The following is a 21,850-nucleotide window of genomic DNA, read 5'->3' as shown; positions in this document are numbered from 1 at the left end:
GATGGAAATGGATGCTAATTTGATGGAAAAATTGAGAATCGTTGAATTGAGTATGCACTGAATTATTTAACTACCCCAAGATGTGATTAGATTTCTGGCTCGGTGAGAGTCACAAACCTGTGTATACAGAGCAAGGAAAATGTGTGTTGTAAGTAAAGCTGTGGGAAATAAATAGCTTTTTTTTTTTTACTTGTTGAGCTATTTGTAATATTATTTCAGTTTGTCCTGAAAAAGCATTAACCCAATTTGTCAGGACACACAGGGTTTGTCTCAGTCCAATTGGATGCTTATTTGAATTCTAATGCTTTGATCCTATTTCAGCTCCTTTTCCTGTAAATTATACTAATTTTTCAATACAGTCACAATTTCAAACATCAGAATGAAGTTTATTGATGTATTTTCTTTACGTTATTACACTACAGCTGCTTAAATTTGCTAATAGCTTAGGGGTGTTCCTGGACTCCTTGTTTGCCCTGCATCTTGCTAATGAATGAACCTCTGGTGCACACACTGTCTACCTGCAGGTTGTTTTGTTTATGCATACACAGGTGTGTTCTGGTAGCTTGGTTACTTCAGAGTGAGACAGTTTGCCAAACTCACTGATTAAATGACTCTAACTATATCTCTGTGCATTGTGGCCACTGCAACATGTTGTCACAGTGTGTAATGCCTCAAATGAAATTGCAGTTAGTGTTTTTGCCTAAGTGAAGCAAAGCTATGGATGGCAGAGCTAGACTTTTTCTTAAGGGCTGCAGCTGGCCAGTTGCTGCTTCCAAAACTGAGTTTAGGATTAGCAAAGGTGAGCAGAACAGTGGTTTGATGGATTTATTACTACAGGAACATAGTACTCCCAAGTTTTTTCACACAGATGCATGTGTTACAAAGGGATCCAGTAGTTAAACTATTTTAAACAGCTTGTTAATTATACTTCATGGCTGACCCTGCTCCTTCTAAATATAAAAATTGTGTTTAAAAAGTTTAACTGTGGCATTGCAGAACAATTCAGCTAAGCCATGTTTGCTCTGTAACTCTGATTTTGTGTCAGCTTATTTCACAGCAGCTGTTTGCAGTCACATAGAATTTATAGAGTTATTTTTCTGGTTGGGTTGGAAGGAAACAAAGCAAATGAAGATACACTTCAAAACATGAGCAAGCTTTAACGTGTCAGATTCGTTTTACTTTATCTTGTGCAGCTGTCCTTTAGTTTGGGGTTTGGTTAGCAGCAAAGAGTTTATCAAGCATCTCTAACCTCCTCTCAAAGGTATTGATTTCACACCGAATGCCACTTGTCTCTGGCTCTTCAAAAGCACATGCTAAATTTAAGTTCTGTTTATTTATATATATTACACAGGGCCAGGGGAAAGCTGCTTGTAAATAGACTGTCTCAGTATTAGCTTTGGCACTGTAAATCCTTTGTTTTGTGGAATAATGTTCTACTTTTGCTGCAGTAATGCTGCGAAGGTTTCTGAAATCTCACCTGAGGAAGTGTGTGGAGCTTTTCCCTGAGAAGCTGCAGAAATTTTGAGAATGTGCTGTTTGTAATATATGAGCAAGCAGCACTTTTCAGTGGTTAAGAGCAGCCCAGATGTCTCTCCTGCCTGCACAAAAGAGACTTTCTGTCACTCTCAGGAGACTTCAGGAGTAATTGTCCATTTCAACTTGATTAACAGCCTTTTTTCTGTCCCAGTCTTTCTGTTTTAGCATGGGATAAATTCTGTGGGTTTGGCTATAAGCTGTTGGCAAGAGTTTTGTGGCACTTGTGTGGTAACTACTGAATTAAAAATCTAGTGCAAAGTTACTTGCAATTCCAAAGAACCTCGAGTCAGTGAGCCACTGACTCCCACTGGGGAGTTTGGTGTGTTGCCTCATCTGAATCAACTTCAAGATGTCATGTTAGTGACAAAAATGAGAAGCCTTTTCTACCCTGAAACTAGGAACAACTCTAAAGCCATATATTGCAGCTGGAATTGTTCTGCTTCTCCTCCTTAGACGACTTAACTTTCACTGGGAGAAGAACTTCTGCTGTTTCTGTACTGTTGAGTTTGGCCTGAAGGAAGTCTGGGTGGACACAGAGTGTTTCTCACTCCCTTTTTTAATGTGAGGCAGAAGAGAAAAGAGCTGCCAGGCAGCAGCAAAAGTGTTTCTGAACTCTCCCATGTTGCCATGAGCAGAGCAGCTCTCTGTGCTCCAAAGTCTGTTTGACCAGTCATTCTTCAGGGCATCCTGTGTGCTAAGTGTTCTTGTCAAACTGCAGAGATATCTTGTTTGCATCATTTTCATTCTCACCTGTCTTTTCTTTTTTTTTTTCCCTTTCTTCCCATGTTTTCAGTCAGTAGTGAACCTGATCAGTGACCTACAGGAACAGATGTGTAGACTACAGCTGGAAATTAATAGTAGAATCCAAGAAAGAAAGTCTCAAGATAGGAAACCAGACTTGACATCTAATGGTCCTCAATGTGCCCCAAGATCAGTAGAGGCTCTGAGCCAGAAGAATTGTTCTCAGTGTGATGTACGAGGAGTAGGCCCTGGCAGAAGCCTTTGTATTGCCTCTTCTATTGCAGAAACTAAATTCCACTAACCAGAGCTATGCTGTGAATTTTTTGCCATTAATCTTTGTGGCTTTCTTAGCAAAGAATGGGAGTGTCATAAAAATTGGCAGGAAAAAAAAATCCCAGGCCTGATTATGGGACAAATTTGGTCACCATTGTTGTCTGTCTACTAAAGCACAGACATCTGTAAGACTCAATCACCTCTTTTAGGGTTTTTACAGTTTCCAGTTTAGCTGTAAGTCTGAAGTGCTGGTGTGGTGTGGGTTGTTTGGGGTTTTTTGGGTTGAGATTTGTCTGATATGCAGCATGCTGGCATGGTTTGATATTTGCTGCTTTTCCTCATGCTGATGTCCCCTGAACACAGGTTGTTCATTCCCAACTCTCTTAAAAGCTTAACACAGGTATAAAACAGTTCCAGCTAAGATTAGCTGATGTGTATCCTTTCTTTTTTCTAATGATAATGTCAAAGTGAACAAAAAGTGCTGCAATAAAAATAATCTGCTTGTACTTTTAAAATAGCAAATCCAACACTTTTTTTTTGTTTATTCCCTGACATTAGCAGCTACCAGAAAATCACTGCTGAACTTACATTACAGGTCCTGGTTGTATTTGATGAAAAATATGTCACATGTCAAAACAAAAGCTACTTTGCCTAAACTGCTTAAATTCAGTGAAGGTGGAATGATACTGGTATGCCCAGAAAATACCATTTTAATATTTGATTTAAGTCAGATTGCTTTAGTTGTCACATCTCTTTGGTTACAACTTGGATCCCCAGAAATCATAAGTAATCTGCTTATATTGTGAAGGATTTTTTCAGCAATTTCTCTCATATATTGATATTACAAAAATCACTGATTTGGGTGTGATGCCTGGTTTTGTTTCTTAGTTTGCCTCTGTCCAAAACTGGTTAATGGACTATTAGACCACAGTACAAGCTGCAGATTGGAGAAATAATTTGAGAGTCAACTGGGAGTCATTCAAAATAAATATTAATGTAATCCAAGATATTAATGTGACATTTAATGTATATTCTACACAGGATTCCAAAACTGGGTTATGCCTCCAATGTTTTCCTTTCCTCAGTTTGTTGTAAGACATTTTGTCTTGTCAGAGCTCCATCCATGATTTAATAATTGTCCTTCAGAAAGAGCAATAAGGTATAGAGGAAAGGGAGAAGGGATATTTAAAGGGCAACTTTTTAGACTAGGTCACAGTTTTTAGTGTGGCTGTTCAGTGTTCATTAACGTGTGGTTCATGCATGATCTTTAATTCAGGACTATGAAAAATTGATGTCTGCCAGAGAAATCTTACTTTTCTCTGTTCTTCCTTCGCAGGGTTTGCTGCAGGAACTTAGGCACCTCAAAATTAAAGTGGAAGAACTGGAAAATGAAAGAAATCAATATGAGTGGAAATTAAAAGCAACTAAAGTAAGCAGAATACTTAGCATTTTCTAATTATTTATTTGGGCTGGAAAGGGATATGCTCCACTTCTCCTCAATATTTACTTCCATTTACGTTGTGTCAGGGTCTCCTGTGAAGTCAAGTTTTCTCTGACCATCTTTGGAATAAGAACTTTGGTTTGAAGGTTTTGTAGCACTTGTTTTGTGCCTTTTGCTCCCTCTGTGCAGCTTCCAGTCTTCTACCTTTTTGAAATTCTCATTTTAAGGAACCAAGAAACTCACTTTGAATTACAAAGATCTTTTCTGAGTAAAGGCCTCTTTTTGAAGGTTTTCTGTCTTTTATTTGTGTAGTGTTGACAAGCCTCTCTGGGATATACTTCCCAGCCCGAGGAGAAGAGACATGCAAAGTTGATTGGGTGTTTGCTTACTATGGAATTTATTTTCATAGACATGAAGCCCAAAATACACCATTAGATCATCTGCTTTGACTTGGTGTGTATCAAAGTGCATAGCTGCCTTACCCTTGTGTTGACCTTAAATCCTGGAAAGCTGTTGGATGGCAATCTGGAGAAGCTTTGACACTTGAAACATTTCATCATTTTCCCCAGGAGATAATTTTCCTAGCAGAACATTCTCACTGATATTTCTAGTTTGGATTTTTAGCCCTTTCCACTAGATTAAGAAGCACCTTACTATTTTTCCTTGCTGAGGTACATTTTGGTGCTGTAATCACATCTCCTTTCATTCATCTAATACTATAATCCCTGTTGATACGAATGACTAAGTTGTGAGTTGTGGTTGGATCTTGGAGAAACATTTCAAATTATTAAACTGAGTTTTCTTTTTAATACTTGATAACTTGGTCCAGACATGACAAACAGCTTTTATTTGTATTAGCATTTCTTTCTTTTGAGAATTCTTGGATGAGTAATGAAATGTTGCTATCGTGTCTTTTTTTCCTATTAAGATAATAGTTCTTCTATCTGTGAAAATGTTTTCTCTAATGTGGTGGATATGAAGAGTCTTTGGGAAAATATTTTCTCAAGCAGTGTGTGGCCAGCTGCCAAGACAGATACAGATTATGGGAAGTGTAGGAGCAGAGTGAAAACAAGAAAGAAGAATCAGAAAACAAATTGAGTGAGAGAAAGATAGAAAGGGAGAAAAGTACAAGGAAAGAGAAAGGGAGTGGAAAAATAATCATAGAGATGACAGGAATGAGACATTAAGAGAAAAGAGGGCATTAAAAAGAGCTCTGAGATCAAATAGACCAGGGGAGGCAAACCCAAGTCTGGTATTAAGAGGTCTGCAAGCTTTTGTCTTCCTGTTGTTCCAGCTTCTCAGAGGAGAAATTGGAATATCTCCATGGCTGGATATAAAAAGCATATTAGTCACTGCAAAGTGTAGGAGCCCTTCAGAGAGGCAACAAGGCAGATTCTTCTATTCCACGTGGAATTTTAGGCAGAATGCTGGTGGTGTCCTGCAATCCAGCTGCTTGCTTCCCAGTGAAAATAAGTTTGTGTGTTAATTAGTCCATGTTTTTCCCTATTTGGATAATGTTGTTGGGTGGTTGTCATTTCTTTCTTATTTTATTTTAGTAAACTGGTCACACTAGTGATTTTTTTGTCATTATTCTTCCTTTTTCCTTTCCTTTTTTTTTCTCCTAGTTTTGTTATTCTGCTGAGAAGGCTCAGCATTGATAGATTCCCATTTATTCTAATAAGTAGTAACTAGGATTAAAAAAACCCAAACAGCATCTGTTTAAAAATGTTTTCTTTTTCAGTGGTCATCATACAAAGCTCAGGAGTTGCCCTATAAGTCATTATTATTATATGACCAGTGTTATAGCATTAGGAACTTTCCAGAGTTTCTTTACTTGTGTGAATCCTTGAAAATGTTTTCTTTGTCTAAGTGTCTTCTGTGAGAGCTAATTGCATAGGGAAAAGAAGCTTCTGTAGTGGGAATAGGATAATACACCATAAATATGAAGAGTTGTTACAGTGTTTATGAAGTGTCCTGAGTTGGCAACTGACATCAATCAAAGTCTTGTAGTTGCTAGGGAAGGATGACAGACAACTGGTGAAGAAATTGTTCAGAATTTGTTGCACTCTCTTTCAGGCTGAGATAGCCCAGCTTCAGGAGCAGTTAGCTCTCAAAGATGCAGAGATAGAACGTTTGCAAAGTCAGCTCTCCAGGACCTCATCGTACAGTGAAGTGGCAGAAAGAGGTAAGAGGAGAAGAGACAAAATTGAAAATCCAAAGCACTACTTGAACTTCACTTCGCTCGCAGCTTGGCTCAGTATTTCAAAGGGACTTGCAAGAATGGACTTAGAGAAATGATTGTGGGAAGAAAAATAGTGTAAATTCACTTTGTGTTCTGGTAGAGGCCATCAATGTGTGAAATTCTATCCCAATCTAGAGGCAGCACAGGTTGAAATAAGTATCCTCAAGACACTAAAACTTTATCTGTGAGGGTTTTATTTATGTTTTGAAAGAGTCACTGTAGTTCAGTGGGAATGAATTTTTTGTATATATCTTGAAAATGTCTTTGAAAAAAACCTTTAGTATCTATTTTCTAAGGATTAGAAAAGGTCACAGTAGTAGCTAAGCATAATTTTTGAACATTCAAACAGCCTGACCACAGTCATTGCTTCACATCTATCCTTTCTTTGGGATTATGTCTCATTTAGGCTCCCTGTCCCATGAAAGCTTGGACCAGATGGATTTTCAGTGTCCCTTCCAGCCTGGGCTGTCCTAGGGTTCTATGATACTGCAGGTTTCTGTTATAAATCTGCACTGTTCACACAGCTCAATGGCAATGAATCAGTTCATTTAGCCTTTGGTCCCAACCAGTCGTGTCACAGTTCTCTGAAATATTCACTCCCTGGGGCTTCTGCCAGTTGCTGGGCCATGAGCAGTATGGTATTAGTGGCCTTTTTCTTCTGCAGTACTGACACTTGCCCATGCAGGAATGTTTGTGTGTAGCTTACCACAGTGCATCAGCTCAGCTGCATTAACGTCGTTTGTGGGTGTTAACTAACACTTCCAAAGGTGCCCTTGTTGGGGAAGGAATTTGCCAGGTGCTTTACTACCCCTTTCTCAGGGCTAAGAACCTCTTGTGGTTTATTCCAAGAAAGTGACTTAACATATACTTGTGCTGATCTCATTCAATTGCAGAGCTTGTGCATGTAGAGAACTGCATGTGTGACTACAAAAATTAGCTTGTCTAACAGTGGTGTTTTGTAGAGGAACTCTTCTATAATAGAACTGTGTATTTTCTGTGAGGTTCCCTAATAATTGATGAGCTTTCACAGGAAAGATAGTGGTATGACAATAAATCAGGAGCTCAGCAGTATTCAGCTTCTGGCAGTGTGTCTGTTCTGTTCACACTGAAAATGGGTGAAACTGTCCTTGATTTCAGTGGCAGAAGAATCAAAACCCTGCACAGATTCTTTGGGCTACATTGAAGGAAAGCACTTAGACTGTATTTGAATGGAAACAGTAATAATCCTTCTGCAAAAAAAAATTACTGATTTATCAGGTTTTTAGGTGGTCTCCTCAAATAAAGTTGAAAAATAATGTCAATGTACTTGTATGCTAGAATGCATATCCTAATTGCAAAATTGATCTAATATGTGCTTTTTCTACATACTTTATTTGACTCTCACCACTTACCATCGTAGAGGAAGTTTATAGGAGAAGGCTAAAAGAAAAACGTAAGCCTTGCAATTCACTTTTGGCTTTATCTCCCTGTTCCTTTCACACCAATTATCACTCAGATGCATTCTGCAGCAGCAGTTCAATGTTTGTTTAGATTTGGCTGTCTAATTCTCATATACATGAGACACTGCTTTCATTGCTCGCAGCAAGCAAACAGCTACTCGCCCTGGTCAGTAGGATTTCACTTCAGAAATCAAAGTCAGAAGTTCACAAATCAGATTTGGACTTCAAAGGGACATTGTCAAGGTTAACAGAGCCAAAGCTTAACCTTCACCTCGTTTTATCTGCACATATGTAAAGCCCATAGTATATCTGGCAAGGTGGCTTTAATTGAAAGCCTTCTGCCTTGGAGGAGAGTTTGGGCTCTCTTTAAATCAGTGCAGTAAATGTAGAACAGCCTGTCTGAATGAATGGTTCCAAACTTGATGTTGTTAATAAATACTGGAAGGAAATTTTGCCTTAGACTGCTTAAAACTACCTTGACACTAGTCCTTTTGGAAGTTTAATGTTTTTAAAGAGAAATTAGTAGGACTGTGATTTTCCTCCTTTTTTTTTTTTTTTTTTTTAAAGCCTTCCAATTGCTTGCCCACTGCTGCTGGCTTTGGTTGTTGATTTGGCTGTGTCTGTGCATGTTCTGTGTTCCTAATTGTTCTCTTCTGTGAGAGAAATGTCTGCAAGGTTCCTTTACGTGTTTTAAAACCTAATCATTGCAAGGTGTGCATTTTCCAGAATTGCTGCAATAAAAACTAATTACAGCTCTTGCAAATAGTTTAGCTATGACATTGTATGTTCGACTGTTTTAAAAGGTTTATTTGACAGATGCTCTTTAGCATTATTGATTTGGTTTCCTCTCTCTCACTTCATGCCTACCATATCTGTTTTTCATAGTCTTTTGTAAGTGGGTCTGGTTTAATGTCCAAGCATGAATCCCTGGAGTGGTAGTTAAGACATAAACTATTTCAGGAGCTGTTTCCATCACTTACACTTGGTTTACTATAGGTTGGTACTGGAGGACTTGAGAAGAGGTGAACGATTTGGTTCAGAAAAGTTATGGTGATATGATTAACACCCTCATACATTCTCAGAGTGTGTGTTCTAATTGATTTGGCTATAACATTCCTGAATTACCTCTCTCATGGAACAGCAAATTGTGTGTGAGGCAATTCTGTATCAGCTCATGATGTAGATTTTAACCTAGTTATTCATACTGAAACCATTCCAGTCAGATGGAATTCACTTTCAGCCCTACTTAAAATTATTTCCTTCAGTATATAACAGCAAACACACTCTCATCTCTTGCAAAATAACCTTCAATGTTCCTTTTTTCCATTACTTGACTTTTATAGTTTAAAATATTATTATGTAGCCTTTTATAATCAAACCCAGGATGTTTTTGTTGTGCAATGCTTTTAATAGCTTCTGAGAAACTCTTAAGTTAAATGTAGTTTATTAGTGCATTTGGCCATGCCACTGACATGGTTTTGGTGACTTCTAAAAACATAGGGAGAGTATCAGAAAACATAGAGTTGCACTAAATATAGCAAGTGGGTTTTTTCATAAAACATTTTGCAAATGCTTTTAGATCAAGAAGTTCAACGATTGAAGATAGGAATGGAGACATTGTTGGCTGCAAATGAGGAAAAGGTGAGAAAATAATCCTCTGCATAGTAGTAAGAATGGAGTTATGGTTTTGGATCTCTGAAATATTCTGAACAACACACTTTCTGTAAGAGGGGCATTGCCCTGGGAGGTTGTGACAGCAGGCTGCTGTCAGAGAGAAGGTCTGGCTCACCTTGCTAACCTGACTGCAGAATTTGGGAGGCTCCTTAGATTCCAGAGGGGAGAACAAAGCTCATAGTGTGGTAAAGATCTGGTTTCTGTGCAGTTACTCCTACACCTCAGTGGATTTCTGATGCAGCATATGTGTGCTGGAGCAGATTTGAACTGAAATACCTGTGACACTGACCCAGCTCTGGCAGTGAAGGAGCTCAGTGTATCCCCTAAATACTTGCTGACTTCCCTGGAAGATTCTTTTTTCTTTTTTTCAGTGACCACTTCTCTGCCTCTGTGGCTTTCCTGAGCTCTGCTTGTGAGAACTAGTTCTTTACACTTGCTTGGGTTCTGTAGTTCAGGGTTCTGTAGTCTGATTCAGGGCTCTGTAGTCACAGCACTGGGCTGGAGGAAGAGTGGAGTCAGAGAATTCATGAGATGTTCATGAGATGTCAATGAGATGTTCATTTCTTTGGCTCTGGGCAGGTTTGACAGCCTAACTTCAGACAGGTGTGTTCAATGTCAGAATGGAGACTATATCCTACAGACAGGACTAAAGAACATGACTAGATTGTTAAACTAGACAAAACATAAACATGATTCACTTTATGATGGCAGGTTTAGTAAAACCAAACACTGCCTACTTCAGGCAATTGAGCCTCATCTCCAGGATATTGCCATCACACTTGGAAGTGAAAGATTTCCAAATTATGCTTCTCTAAATAACTAATTTACTAGCAATGTCAAACACTTCTGATTTCCTTGTATCTGTAATTTCATACTGTCCAGCAAATATGATGTACAATGGTAAATAAAAGCCAAGAAACATTCCCCAAAAGGCATGTGAGTCTTGGTTCTGCTTCCATGGATATCCCAGCAATGTAGTAGTGTGTTTTGTAGGTTAAAAATGTAGGATTTTGAATATGATCTCGTTGAATGTTCTTCCCAGGATCGTCGAATAGAGGAGCTCACACTGCTGCTGAGCCAGTACAGGAGGGTCAAAGAGATCATGATTGCAGCTCATGGTAAAATGTCTTGTGAATAATTCCCTGATATCAGGTCTTTTAAAAACTGCAGGCACTGCCACTGCTATTCACAGTCCTTTCAAACATGTGTCTATAGTAACATGTCTTGTTAGTCATATCTTTGTTACATGTTGGAGAGTGAGAGAGCTGTGACATAAGTACAGATTATTTCAGACACAGAGAGAACCACAGTGTGTCTTGATCAGGCTTATGTGTTACTGTCTGAAGTTTGTGCAGCTGCTTTTTTGTTTCCTGTGCTGTAGGCAATACATAAAAATTGTTGTTTTGGTGCACACAATATTATATATTTAAGTTCAAAATCTGGGGGAAAAAAGTCTTTGCTCCATTTCTCAGTTCTCCTGCAAGAAGTGGAGTGGGGTTTAGGACAATCTCATTTGAAAATGCCACAATATTTTTCAGTACTGAGTTTAGTCTGGGAAACTTGACCTTCTGAAAGGACAGTTTTGTTCCACATGTATCATCACATTAACAAACACAGTATTTTCAAGCCTTGTATGGCAGAATGGAAACTTGTGTTTGACACACAAGAATAGGGAACAACAGTCAAGTAAATCTCTCTCTGAACGTTTGGATGTTCATTTAAAGAAAGTCTGTCACTTGAAAGGAAATCCAAAGGCATATTGAGGTTAACTCCCAAGATAGCCACATCACTGCTACCCTGAGTAGGTGCTCTCAACAGTAACCCCCACAGTTCCACGTCGTGGTTGCACAGACCCAAGTGCACCATCCCCCAGGGGAACAGAGTTTTTGGGGAGCACCTGTGAGCAGGAAAGAGCCATGATGCTCTGGGTTATGGAGCTGGTACTACAGGGAGTATGATGGTGTTCTAAATGGGAATTTAGAAACCAAAGTATTTAGACTGTCTGATATGGTCCTAAATGTGACAAGTTTTCCCTGTTTCTCTCCCCTTCTGTTTCTATTCTTTAATGCTCACAGGCTCTTCTGTCTCTGGTGGCACTGAAGAGGAACTTGAGGCAACTTTAAGGAAGTGGAATCTTTTGAATAATCCTCCAGGAGAATTACTGAAAACAGAGGTACTTAGTAAAGATGTTTTAGAAGCAAGTTCTCCTGTATATATGATTTGTTGGCATTGGTTTTTCTGTAGCAATGTAGATGAGGGTTTGCCCCTGGGTGAATTTTTGTACTTCTTGGTACAGTAGATTCAGCATCAGGCTTGAAACTCTTGTATTTTATGTAGGTTTCTTCAGGAGAATTGCCACCAGCTGTGCTCCATCCAGTGCCACACAAAGCTATGGAAATCAGGCAAGACCTTTCTTTCTTGTGTTTCATGTGGGTTGTCCTAAATCTGTATTATTTCATCTGTTTAACTGTTGCCATCTTCTCTTGGCTTTGCTTTACTTCCAAATGCTTGAGAAAGCAGTGTACACCATGGAGGTTTGCAATACTTAGTTGTATAAGGTTTGAATTATAGGAACAAATCAGTACTTTTTGAGATCCGAAGATATATTTATTAATGCAGTACTGAAAACAGTGTATTTTATTTCCATTTAAAGTGGAAGTGTTCCAGTATCTTCAAATAATTTGACCTCTCCACAAGAAGAATCTTTGGAAGTCATAAATAGGTAAGAATGAGTAACTGTAATTGAAATGTAAAACATTTTCCCTTTATAAATCCCTTAGTGCTGCACACTGCTCACAGAGTTATTGCTGACTCCTTTTGCTTGTCAAGAGCTTCTAACAAGTTATCTATAGATATGAGGTTTACCATGTTGGGCCTTGTCTTTGATCAGAGAATGTCTTGTTGCTATTTCTGTTCATCTAGTGCAATTTCTGATGCTGTGATTTTTAGAAGAAAAAATAAAACAAAGGGAATTAACCTGTTAATTCTGAATTATCTGGTATATGCAGACATTATGTGCATATGAGACACTTGTGGCATGTGCAAACATACTATGTTGTATCAACTGTTGCTTTTTTGCCTGTGGCTTTTTTTTCAGGGCTCCACAGAAGAAAAAGTCAAGTAGTTTAGAAGATTTGCAGAGTGAATCCCTGGAAAAGGTTGGTTTATTTCTCATCACAATTTTTGGTGTTTAATATCATGGCTAAAAGACTCAAGATCAAGGTTAAATATTGTTTTAGCTTCACCTATAGTAACATTGTATGTGGGGAAAAAAGCCCTAATGATAAAAGAGCTCAGGTTCTTTTTTCACCCCATTGCCAACCTGAGAATAAACAAACTGGTTGCCACACACATATATCCACAGCCTCAAAACCAGTTTTTCACCTGAGAGAGCCAAAAATATTTCAGAGACATATGAGAAATAATGAGGAGTCATTGTGTTGAACTGCAGGATTATTTTGTTTGTAGCTGTTTTAAAAGTAATTTTTACTTCCAAATCGCTAAAAATGTTAAGGCAGCAAATCCTGAAAGTAGTTAAATGTTGGGACTGGATATTATTTCCACACAGAATTCCTTTTTTGAGTGTTTGCATGTAACTAGGAGTATTGCTCCCTTAGAATTCTGGTATAAATGACATTCCTGAAGGTGGTAGTGATGCTGCCTTAGTTGAAACAGCAGGAGCACTGTGATTCCTGCAAAGGCTTTAATTCCATTCCAGAAGACTTTTGATTTTCAAAGTGTTGTTACATTATGGCCCTGTTTGGTCATTATGTACACTGAAATTTTTCTACACTTTCAATTATGCCTTGTGGGACTTGTTGATCCTTTCTGTATTCAAATCAGGCTTAATACCAGGTTACTCATACCCAGTAATGCCATTTAAAACAGATCCTAGTAATATGAATGCTCCAGTTCTTCTTTTTTTTTTTTTTCCTTATATTTTCTTACATTTTCAAAAGTTTGTTTCTTAAATCACCAAAGATGACATTGACTGACTAAAATGTGTGAAATTTGCATTGCACTTTGATTGTGGTCGTACACACGTGGCAAATCAGAACTAACATTTCACTCTGTGTAGAATTCACCAAGGTCTGTTTTCTTCTCATAACTTTTCAATTATTTTCCTGGCTGAAATCCAAAATCTTCATTTGATTCTGGGAGATGATGTGAAAAGGCTGTACCTACACACTGAAGCTGTAAATCTGCTCTGTCCAGTAAATCAGGGTTCACAGAGGAAGAAAACCTACCAAGGATATCAGGGAAGTGTAGCAAGGCATTGAACTTGTGCACCCTAATTTAGGCATTAGGCCTCTTAGTGAAATAACTAAGACCTCCCTGTGCATGTAAGTGGCTAAATGTGAATGTTACAACCAAAACGGAGGCCAAGAAAACTTGTTTTGCTGACTGAGTACGTCCAAGGGAACCTGTGCTAGCTGTACTGTTTACTGGAACTGTTCTGCCCTGCACAAAGCTCATCCAATTGCTTCCAGCAATTATAATAATAGAATAATAAACCACATTGGTGTCTCTGACCTAGCTGTGGTGGTATTTCATCACCTCATTTCTGTGACAGTTCTGTGATTTCAGCCAGATCCTTACAGGATTGTCTATGGGTTTTTATGTCAGTCGTTTTCACATTGTTCTCACCATTAAACAGATGTGTGTTCCCAGCTGAAAAGAAATCCAAAGGGACCACCCAGAAACCTGAAAACAGCAGAATTCCTTTGATCACAACAGAACCTAAACGAGGCCCAAATTTTGTGGGGAATGAAAAAGCACAATTAGTATTAGATACTGGATTGAAATGGAATGAAGTGATAACAGACCTTATAACATATTGTCCATGCATTAAGCAGCATCACTAGAGTAATAAGACTACAATTGATGTTCTGTGTATGTATGTTAATACTAACATTTGTCTGTTGCTTTTTTTCCACAAAACCTTGAAATTCCCCTCCCTGCACCTCCGTAGTATGTAGATGGAAAACCAGCACAGCCTGTTGTAGAGCAAGAGGTATATTAACTGCAAACCTTCCTGTCAGTTCTCTGCTGGGATGTGCTGGGATGGTATGGCTGGGCTTTCATTTTGGATTCATTTTCTTTTTGAAATGTTTTGACAGACTCTGAGAACAGGGGTAAGGATTGCAGAGGGACATCTGGGTTTTCTTTTAAATAAAAAGTTGTTGCATGGTGGTAGAAGCTGAAGTCAGACAGTTTCAGAAAATGCAGTGCTGATGTAAGAAGTTGTTTCTCTACTCATGGTACAAGTCAGTGACAAAAGTACTTCTGCAGCTGCCCAAGAGGAGCAGGAGCTGAGGAACTAAGCAATCTGACCTGTGTTTGGAGCACCCAAAAATCCCCCAAGGCCTTGAAATAAGAATAGATAAAGCAGTGGTTATCTTGTTAAATATTGAATCTATCATCCTGTCACAGTGTTTGAACACAATTTGGTGTGAATGGGGTTACCAAACAGGAGCATACTGTGTGTTTCTATTTGCTAAACATGGTTTGCATCTTTTCAGTAAAAGGGTTTCCTAGGTAACCTCCATTACTGAAACATTCACCAGGAGCAGCTTATTCCAAAATATACACCACTCCCACTGATGTCAGTTGGAGTTGCATGTTCATTGCTTCTCTGGAAAAGCCTCTCTGTTCCTGTAGTTTTGACAATTTGGGGATATAAATTTTTTTGCCCAGAGTGATGGCTCATCCATCTTTACATTTGGAGTGGTGGGAAATATTTGAGGAGATTTGGGGTATGCAAATAATTTTGTTTTAAATCCCAGCAAGATAACAATAGTGAAGCAGAAACATAGACAGTCTGGTGCAAAATAAGGGGAGAAAATTGTCAGTGCAGAAAATGGTTTGAGAAGTAATTAAACACATTCTTGGTGCTATCAAAGTTGACTTTGAAGGACCAAATTATTCTATAGTGCCAAGGTCCTGGAGGAAAGGGAGACAGCTAGAAAAATTCTTATGACAAAAATAGGTAATATTCAACATGTATTTTAATGTAATATAGATTGTGGCTCAAGAGAGAAGGGCAGATGAGGGAAGAGAAGGTTGTGTCTTAGCTAAAAAACTGTCAGCTGACTGTTGGGTTTAAATTATCTGTAAGCACAAGGTGATGTCATTTTGAACCATGAACTTCAAATGTTTTTTTTTCTCAGCTTTAAAAATATTGTGTACTGAATGGAAAATACAATGAGTGATTTGATTTTTTTCTTTATTTTATTTTGTCCTCTTTAAAAAAAAAAACAGAGCAAGCCAGTTGTGAAAGGCAGCAAGTACCAAACCTTGCCAGGAAAGCTGCCCCGACCCTTACAGAATGGAGAGCAGGGAACATATAACTCAGCAGATGGATGTGGCATGAGTGACAGTGAGGACAACGGCGTCCCAGGCCTAAGTATGTACCCACAGGTGTCCCAGGGGGGTGTGAGCAGGGGGAAGAGCAAACTGTTTGAGGGACTGGGACATAGCATGGGATATGGTAATGGTAATCCCAGGCCACACCTACAGGTTTACAGAATGGAGAGCAGGGAACATATAACTCAGCAGATGGATGTGGCATGAGTGACAGTGAGGACAACGGCGTCCCAGGCCTAAGTATGTACCCACAGGTGTCCCAGGGGGGTGTGAGCAGGGGGAAGAGCAAACTGTTTGAGGGACTGGGACATAGCATGGGATATGGTAATGGTAATCCCAGGCCACACCTACAGGTTGGGGGGAGGATGAGAAGAGAAGCTCAGCATGAGCTGCAGTGTGAGCTCAGCCCAGAGAGCCAAATCCTGGGCTGCATCCACAGGAGTGTGGGCAGCAGGGCAAAGAGGTGATTCTTCCCCTCTACTCTACTCCTGTGAGACCCACCTGGAATACTGCACACAGTTCTGGTGTCCTCAGTGTAAGGACATGGAACTGTTGGAGCAAGTCCAGAGGAGGCCACAAAGGTGATAAGAGACTGGAGTGTCTCCCCTGTGAGGACAGGCTGAGGGAGTTGGGGCTGTTCAGCCTGGAGAAGGTTCTTTACAATGACAACTTAAGCATGAATTTAGGGACAAAAATGTTACAGTGAGGCACAGAACCATTTATGTGCCAACAATCGAAGAGCTTGGGAGCTCAGGCACAAGAGCATCCCTTGTGATTCTGAAGTGTTTCTACACTTTAGAAATCACTTTGAGTTTTTTGTTTGTTTGGCATTGTTTTATTTGTTGGAGGTTTGTTTATTTTAAGGCCTCATGGTCCTAATAGCTGCTGGGGTACTTTAGTTTCAAGATTGCAATAGGTTGTGGTTGTTTAGGATTTTTTCAAGAGTTTTTCTGTGATTGAAACATTGTAGGCAACACCTGAGCCATACTGTTATACCTTTAACTGCAGGATTATCCAAGGGTGGCTGAGCTTGTAAAGGAAATTGATCTTTTTCTAGAAACAAGCAATGGCTTCTTAAATACACTGAGTTAAGAGAATTTTTTTAGGCAGGTTAGTTTGTTTCTTGCATGTGCAGTGACCTCATTCCACCTCCAGTTCTGTATCTCAGAGCAATTTGATGTAATCTTAGACATTGCTTCATTTCAGATACTCTGCAGGGTTCTGTATCTCAGAGCAATTTGATGTAATCTTAGACGCTTCATTTCAGATACTCTGCAGACTTTGTGGAGCTCTGTAGTATGTGCTTAATGTATTAAAACTGTCTAAGAATGTTAGAAAAACCCAAACCAGATGAATTATCATCCCTATCTATTCAAGATGACCCATGCAGAATTCTTGGGCCTTGTGTACACCAATGCATATTCACTTTCAGAGCAATTTGATGTAATCTTAGACGCTTCATTTCAGATACTCTGCAGACTTTGTGGAGCTCTGTAGTATGTGCTTAATGTATTAAAACTGTCTAAGAATGTTAGAAAAACCCAAACCAGATGAATTATCATCCCTATCTATTCAAGATGACCCATGCAGAATTCTTGGGCCTTGTGTACACCAATGCATATTCACTTCCATGTCAAGCATAACTGCTTCTTTTTCTTTTTGTTTCTGCTTTTAATGCTTAGCTTACTACTTTGCTCTTCTGTAACTTTATTTTGCTGGTGTTTTATATCTTCTTTGCTTCTTCATCTGGCTTTTCTGCTTCTTGGGATGACTGAAGATCGCGGCAGGAGTGTCAGTGCACCCGTGCTAGGTACTGTATCCAAACAAGATGCAACTTTAACATGGATTTTTCTGCTTACTCTTTTTCCTTTCCCCCTCCCTTTCTCTCTGAAATACTAATACCCATCCAGTGTGAATTCCTTCCGTGCAGTACTGAAATGAAGTAACAGCTTTTGCTGTACATTCGAATGAGATTTCTTTTTAAGAATCTTATTCCTGGTTTTGTTCTCTTTCCACTGAAGTCAGGAAAATTCCCACTGAATTTGATGGAAGAGGTATTAAGAATAGGCAAGGTGAAAGTCTGAAGACCTTGAATGAATTCAATAATGTAGTTAAATACAAATGACTGAAATGACAGTACTATTTTACCCAATGTTTTACTCCTTTCCTTTTTTTTTTTTGTATGAAATGTACAGCTACTGTTCTGTTCACCTTTGGAGCATGGATTTATTATTTTTTTTAGGCAAGAACAATTTTATACATATCTGTACTTTTTGATTATGTTCTGCATTTAACCTTCAGTCTCCCAGGTAACAACTTTATTCATAATTAGCATCTAATGTGACTATAATACTGTTCTTAATCCAGGAGAAACAGAGAACGTGGATGGTAGAGTAGTCTCAGATGACCTCTCAGCTCTTTCTTCTGGAACGGATTCTGGTCCACAATCTCCATGGTGTCCAGAAAGCAAAAAGAGTCCAAAAGGGATCAGGAAAATCTGGGGAAAGTAAGCTCATTTTATTTATTCCCTGTCAAAGCATTTCAGCTGCAAGTGAATCCAATTCCCACAAAGAGCTACAATTATCTACAGGAAGAATGAGTTAAATTCAGGAAAACAAGAGAAAGCAGCTCAAGGATTGCATGGATGTCTCTGTGTACACAGGGGTGTAGAGAAATGGATGGGAGTGTGTTCACAGCATCATGCTGGTGAAAGAAATAACATACTGGTCATCTTAATGCTGTAAATTTAGCATGGCATGAAAAATTAAGGAAATTGTTCATTACAGAAGGCATTGGGTAAAAACTGAGAGAAAACAGGAGGAGGAAAAAACAGCAGGGGAACTGAGTTGTACTGTGCTCACTTGACCTGCTTCAGGACAGCAGCACTTACAAGTCTGGATAATTAATTGGAGCTCTGTGGTGCTGTTTTTTCCCCCCAGAATTAGGTCTAGATTGCATTTACTGGAACTTCTTCAGCTACCGCTTGAATTTGGTGTTTGTGCTTTACAGGAAGATTAACACAGCTTCTAGTTGTCACTGTTCCACAGGGAACAGATGTCCTCTGTCACAAGCTAATAGTATTGTCGTGGCACTCTTGTCTTGAAAGAATAAGAAGAACTCAGTCAGGTAACTTCCCTGCAGACGACCTGGGCTTGGCAGAGTTTCGGAGAGGTGGTCTCCGTGCCACAGCTGGACCTCGGTTATCCCGCTCCAAGGACACCAAGGGCCAGAAGAGGTAACAGCTCCTCCTTTCCCTTCTATGGCTTACCATGGGTGGTGGTGTCAAATGTGCTGAGCAGCCAAATCAACAGGACAGCAGTACCACAGCACCTGCTGCAAAGTGGCTGTTGGCTCTTCCCTCTGCACAGAACACAGCACACTGGCACATTGGCTGCAGTATTGCCTCTAGCACGTGATGAGCTTTGCAATATGACCAGTCATTCTTTCCTTTATGATTTTTCCAACATTTCCTCTACTTTTCAGTGACTACAATGCCCCGTTTGCTCAGTGGAGCACTGAAAGGGTTTGTAACTGGCTTGAGGACTTCGGGCTGGGTCAGTACGTCATTTTTGCACGGCAGTGGGTGACGTCAGGACATACACTGTTAACTGCAACACCTCAGGACATGGAAAAGGTAATCACCTGTCACCTGTTGATTCTCTACAACCAGACCCCCCTTCAAACCACTGGTGGTTCTACCGTTCTGAAATATGTAGCATCAATTTTTGTAGGCACCTAGTGAGGTGAAAAGAGCCAGAGGCAAGGCAAACCCTTTGTTAATGGTTATTGTTGCAGGAAATGGGGATAAAGCATCCACTGCACAGGAAGAAATTAGTTTTGGCCATTAAATCAATAAATGCAAAACAAGATGAGAAGTCTGCACAACTTGATCATATCTGGGTGACGCGTAAGTGTTTGAACTTTCATGGCATTGTCTGGAAAGGAATTTCCCCCTATGAATGGCCTTCCTGAGGCATGTGTAAGCTGTTACCAAACATCTTTCAAAAAGCACTAAGTTTCACCATAGTAGAACGAGGATTTTTGTGTTGTTCTTGACATCCAGGTGTACAGCTTATAGTATGATTTTCCATACTGTCAGATTGCAGGGAAGTAAAGGGAGGGGAAGGGGTTGGGTGCCAAATCTAGCAAGAGCTGCATTCTGGTGCAGAAGTCATGAGTTCCATCACACACTGCAAGAGCTGCATTCTGGTGCAGAAGTCATAAGTTCCATCACACACTATGTCAAATATCAACAGGGGTAGTGTGGGCAAAGCTCTGGTGGGAATTGCTTCTAGGCTTCTGGTAAGAGGCTGTCCTTGGGAAAGGAGAATAGGTTGGATAAGCTACCTGAATGCTAGACAAGAGGGGAGAAAGGCTTCATTCTCCCTGGTCTAGACTTGGTTCTCTCTTGTATCTGCAGGATGGCTTGATGACATTGGCTTACCCCAGTACAAAGACCAGTTTCATGAATCCAGAGTAGATGGAAGGATGTTGCAGTACTTAACTGTGGTAAGCTACAACCCTTTTTCCTCAGTTTAACCAAATATATTTTACAATTAAAATATTGTACAAAATATTGAGCAAAATATTTTACAATTTTCCCTTGAATGTGAGCTGTTAAAGAATTTTTACAAGACAGAAACAGTGCCAATAGTAACTCATTTGTGCTGCGTAGTGCATGATTACTCCTCCTAAGGTACATAAAATAGTTCATACATTACAGCTAACTTCTGCAGAGTCCTTCTCTCACTATCTCATAGCACACCACAATTTAAGATAAAATGACCTGTTTTACATGTAAGTTCTGGAGCACATTGTCCTCCACACTGAGTTAGCAACAACATTCAGTGAACTAAAAGCAGCAATGTTTTAAAAAAACCCAACAAACCAACAACAGAAACCTCCAAACCTCCATCCTTAAAAACCCTCTTTAAACTTTCATTTTACTTAAACCACAGTTACTATCATTTATATAAAACTTCCACGCAAGCTTCAAAATCTTTCTTCTTGGTGAATGTCCCTGTTTTATTGCATGTTCTGTGCCACCTAAAAGTTTTTTTCCTTCACAGAATGACCTTCTCTTTCTGAAAGTCACCAGTCAGTTGCATCATCTGAGTATCAAATGTGCCATTCATGTGCTGCATGTCAATGGATTTAATCCTCACTGTCTACGCAGGAGACCAATAGAGGAGGTAAAAGAATGTTGAAATAAATTAAGCACTAATTACCTGGTTCCAGCAAAAGGGGATAGAAAGTTTGCAGTGTACAATGATACAACAGAATCTTTGCTACTAGGGAATTGCACCTAAAGCTGTAGTTATGCTGCTTTCCAGCTCTACCATGTAACATGTACCCACTGATAATAGATACCTACTCTGTCCTTCACTTTGAGGCAGTTCTTAGTTGAATCTCATGCACTTCCCTTTAGAAATTATATGCATAGGTAAAAAAAGTTGATTCAGCTACCAAAAGAATAATCTGAAATGCTTTTCTTTGCCTGTCCTAATTTTTGACTGAAAATCTATAAGGTTTTTTTTTTAACCTGGTCTTAGTATTAAACACTCTCAATAACTCTGTTCTCAAAGTGCTGCCTTTTTATACCTAGCACCTGTAGTCTCTACTGTTTCACCACTTGATGCCATACATGGGTTTCATCTGTGCTAGACTAGTGTTGCCACCTTGTCAGAGGCTGTTTGGAAGAGGCCTTGAACAGAAACAATACCTTAGAGTCAGGGAAGAGCTACTGCTCTTTGAGGAAGGGGAGGAACTGAGGATATATATTGATTGTTTAGACAATGCAGACTGTAGTGTCATCCCCTTTTCTGGTTACTTCAACAGAATAACGTGTCACCTTCTGAAGTGGTTCAGTGGTCCAACCACAGAGTGATGGAATGGCTCAGATCAGTCGACCTGGCAGAGTATGCACCAAACCTTCGAGGCAGTGGAGTGCACGGGGGCCTGATCGTGAGTCTCTAACATTTTACTAAGTATCTACTAAAAATGGGTAGACTGTAATATAAACCACCTCTTACCTGGTGTTTGTCAAGCAGGAGGGAATAAATCCATCTGCAATATGACAGTATGATCAGGCCTTCTAAGCAGCCTCTTTATCTGATCCATGCATCTTAATTTTACAAA

The 21,850-nt window shown here is 39.4% G+C and overlaps 2 protein-coding genes across 2 annotated transcripts in view; one reads left to right on the top strand and one right to left on the bottom strand.

Annotated features, from left to right (window-relative positions):
• Positions 1-21,850, top strand: part of PPFIBP2 (PTPRF interacting protein, binding protein 2 (liprin beta 2)) — a 70,306-nt gene that overhangs the window by 44,288 nt on the left and 4,168 nt on the right. The window contains exons 6-21 of the mRNA XM_009081463.1: positions 3,887-3,979; positions 6,068-6,176; positions 9,252-9,313; positions 10,389-10,464; positions 11,422-11,519; positions 11,684-11,748; positions 12,444-12,504; positions 14,319-14,360; positions 15,608-15,752; positions 18,080-18,218; positions 18,819-18,947; positions 19,196-19,346; positions 19,508-19,619; positions 20,133-20,221; positions 20,782-20,908; positions 21,549-21,676. Coding sequence (XP_009079711.1) covers positions 3,887-3,979; positions 6,068-6,176; positions 9,252-9,313; positions 10,389-10,464; positions 11,422-11,519; positions 11,684-11,748; positions 12,444-12,504; positions 14,319-14,360; positions 15,608-15,752; positions 18,080-18,218; positions 18,819-18,947; positions 19,196-19,346; positions 19,508-19,619; positions 20,133-20,221; positions 20,782-20,908; positions 21,549-21,676 — 1,626 coding nt within the window. The remainder of the gene's footprint in view (positions 1-3,886; positions 3,980-6,067; positions 6,177-9,251; positions 9,314-10,388; positions 10,465-11,421; positions 11,520-11,683; positions 11,749-12,443; positions 12,505-14,318; positions 14,361-15,607; positions 15,753-18,079; positions 18,219-18,818; positions 18,948-19,195; positions 19,347-19,507; positions 19,620-20,132; positions 20,222-20,781; positions 20,909-21,548; positions 21,677-21,850) is intronic.
• LOC103808663 (NADH-cytochrome b5 reductase 2) overlaps positions 18,142-21,850 on the bottom strand; it is a gene marked incomplete at its 5' end in the record, with an annotated part of 18,690 nt that continues 14,981 nt past the window's right edge. The window contains one exon of the mRNA XM_009081462.1: positions 18,142-18,169. The remainder of the gene's footprint in view (positions 18,170-21,850) is intronic.

The sequence above is a fragment of the Acanthisitta chloris genome, unplaced genomic scaffold (assembly GCF_000695815.1).
Source record: "Acanthisitta chloris isolate BGI_N310 unplaced genomic scaffold, ASM69581v1 scaffold599, whole genome shotgun sequence".
Taxonomy (NCBI): Eukaryota; Metazoa; Chordata; class Aves; order Passeriformes; family Acanthisittidae; genus Acanthisitta; species Acanthisitta chloris.
This window is presented reverse-complemented; position numbering and strand designations above follow the sequence as displayed.